This window comes from Morone saxatilis, unplaced genomic scaffold (genome assembly GCF_004916995.1).
Source record: "Morone saxatilis isolate NCDOM2014 unplaced genomic scaffold, NCSU_SB_2.0 Contig1, whole genome shotgun sequence".
Classification (NCBI taxonomy): Eukaryota; Metazoa; Chordata; class Actinopteri; family Moronidae; genus Morone; species Morone saxatilis.
In genome coordinates, this window is record NW_023339651.1 from 21,080,355 (window position 1) to 21,083,384 (window position 3,030).

The following is a 3,030-nucleotide window of genomic DNA, read 5'->3' on the forward strand; positions in this document are numbered from 1 at the left end:
AAAACTTTAGAAAGGAACAACAGTTGCATATTCAGAGATTCTGGAATTTATAATGAGGTAGAAGGAGATGATTTTTTAAGGATTTTAATGTGGAAATTAGACTTTTTTTGTGGAAAAAACATCACTTATTGTAGACTATACTAGAGGCAGACTGTCAGCTCTCAATACAATCTTGGAATATGAAAAAGAAAACTGGAAAGGTATGATATTATCTCACTTTGGTTTGGCAGGGAGTTAGTATTGACTACAGTTGAAATGTGGTGAATAAACTTGTCAGCTCATATCTTGTCCTTACCCCCAAACCCACATTTTCAAGCTCTAACCTGCCCATTTCAGCTGTCACTTACTCTTAGTGTATCCTGCCACAGTCTCACACACCAAACACGCTACACACAAAAATAAAAGGGCGTCATTATTCATAGTGAAGTGTAATTTCTGCACTCTTTGATCTATGTCAGTAAAACATGAACAGACACAATCAGCTACATCAGTATAACCAAACGCCTAATATAAATGTACCCAAGATCATTTCCATATATTATCATATGAATTTGTAGTGTGTACTTTATGGGACCACACAATGCACTTTTCAAGGAAGTCCTCTTCACATCAGTTTGCTATGTAGTCTCATTGGTTTAGATTAAAGGGAAACATGCAGCTTATCTTATCTGCCCATTGTGTCACAGCAGGCAGAAAGCGGAACAGATTGCTACATGTGATATGAATCATTGCTAAATACAAAATCTCAAATATGTGAGTCAGTTTCCTCTAAAAACAGTCCAGCAGAAATCAGTCTACACAACACTTCTCACCTACAGCTTCAGTGCCAAACAGGGTTTTGTACTCCCCAGAATTACATACTGTCCCTAACAGTGTAGATAAGACTTTGAAACAGCATTCTGAGAGATAACATTGACAACAAATATAACTGAACAGTACAATTATTTAATAAAACATGACATTTAGTAATTTCTTTAAGTAGTAAGATTATAGTTTGGTTTATATTTTGGAAATGGGTGTGGTTCTGCTGGGAGGAATTTGGCCTCATGATCTCAAAACATGAGCCTCAGGAACAAAAGAGAACATCAGGGTTCTCAAATGTTAGCATGTATCATACAACAGCCAGCTGTGCAGCTACAGTAACAGCTCTACAGCTATTTCTAATGTGGGCAGGTTATGTAAACAGACCAAACTCAGTTGAAAAATCTGACATTTTAAGGTTTTCTTAGTAGTAAGGTAAATGGACCAAAGTCAGTTGAAAATTAGGACATTTTTAAGCAATGATTAACAGCCACGTTATACAACAAATACTTCAGTGGAACGTAAGTTAAGACCCTTTTAAAAACAGTCTAAGCTTAATGATAGCATGTACCATAAATAGCTAGCTGTATAATATTAATAATATTTTTATGTTGTTAGGTTACGTGGTCAGCCCAAACTCAGTTTAAAAAATCGGACATTTTAAGGCTTTGCTAGTAGTAGTTAGTAAGGTAAATGGAGCAAACTCAATTCAGATATTTTTAAGCAATGGTTATCAGTAAAGCTACACACCAAATACTTCAGAACATAAAGTGAGAGCTTTTTAATTACACCGAGCTTATGAACCTTAATAACCGCAAAATGCAGCATGGTGAATCTTAATCATGACAAAAACACGTAGTAAAAGTGGGGATTTTACGTAAGGTTATGGCTGTCTGGTTCACTGAATGTGTGCCGAATGTGGCAGCGTTAGTGCTTTACAAAGGCTCCAGTGTCAGTGTGTGTACAGCTCCACTCACATGCCAGCAAACTTCAATTCAATCCTAAAACATTCGTGCTGCTTGTGATGCCGGCAAACGTTGGCTCGTGTTACTTAAAAAGGTCCGGGCAGATCAACTGCGACAATTACAGTAGAACATAAATGAACATAAATGAACCGTGATGGTTTAACTACCTCGCCGTGGCTGGCACTCCGCCCCTGCGGGGTGTCCTCTGGGAGAAAATAAAGTTTGGAGCTGGACAGGAGTTGGTGATTGGTCCTCTCCTCCCACAGCAGCTGCAGCTCGGCGATGCACAGCGGCTCTCCCGGCTCACAGCGCACCACGAAGAAGTCTCCCAGCGACAGCAGCCGTTTCTCACAGCCAAGGTTAAAGCGAAAAGCCTTGTAGAATGTGTACGGTCCGTGTAAACCGCAAGGTGAGCCTACCCACTGCGGGAAACAGCCACATGGTAGAGGGAATTACTGAGCTACAGCAACGCTTCAGACACAGAGCACAACATTAGTTTCCCAAGCTTTCACTTAATGAGCATCGTCACAAATCATTCATACATTCCCCCTAACGCTGCATTCTGTCGCACATTAACCAGCCTGTAGAGCGGATGGCGGATCAACATAAAACAGCATTTAATAAAATACTAATATTACGATCCTACCGTGAGTGAGGCGGGCTCCATCTCGGCTCTGCAGATTGATTAAAGTCCCAACATTTTTCTCCAAACTTGTCGGCTTCAGTGGTTCGCAGGTTGGTCCTGGAAGGCTGCAGAGGGAGCGCAGATAGGAAGCAGCCTGTGGCCAATATCAAGAGCGAAGAGCTCACACACGCTACCGAGAAAATGTGCAGAAATCACACCCAATATTTGGCCCGGCAGCCCCGTCTACACACACTCATTTTGTCCCGGTGTTTTCACCCGGTGGCTTCATTTTAGAATAAGATAACGTCGCAGTGAGCCCCGCCACGCGCAGCCAATGATCTAATGTGAGAGTTTAAAAATATTAAAAGGTGGAATAATCAAACCTACCTTCCTGCATGAGATGAAGTCAGGTTTCTGCGAATACCTGAAGAGTTAATGATAATATTGCCTTCACTTTAAGAGTTTAACGTCGTCGTTTATGTTATTATCACTCTATGGATTTGCTAGGACCTGAGACGTGTGTGAGCCAGCGTGCTGTAGGTACGAAAACACCGGAAATTAGCAATAACTTTCAAAATAAAAATGTTAAACATTGTCAGAAGTGGAAGCCCATTTCCGCCATGTGATGGGGGGGGGGGG

General features: G+C 41.1%; 1 protein-coding gene across 1 annotated transcript in view; it reads right to left on the minus strand.

Annotated features, from left to right (window-relative positions):
* LOC118334417 (AT-rich interactive domain-containing protein 5B-like) overlaps positions 1-2,511 on the minus strand; it is a 23,645-nt gene extending 21,134 nt beyond the window's left edge. The window contains exons 1-2 of the mRNA XM_035670324.1: positions 2,413-2,511; positions 1,934-2,188 (exon numbers count right to left, since the gene is read on the minus strand). Coding sequence (XP_035526217.1) covers positions 1,934-2,188; positions 2,413-2,433 — 276 coding nt within the window. The 5' untranslated portion in view covers positions 2,434-2,511. The remainder of the gene's footprint in view (positions 1-1,933; positions 2,189-2,412) is intronic.
* Between the last annotated feature and the right edge of the window lie 519 nt (positions 2,512-3,030).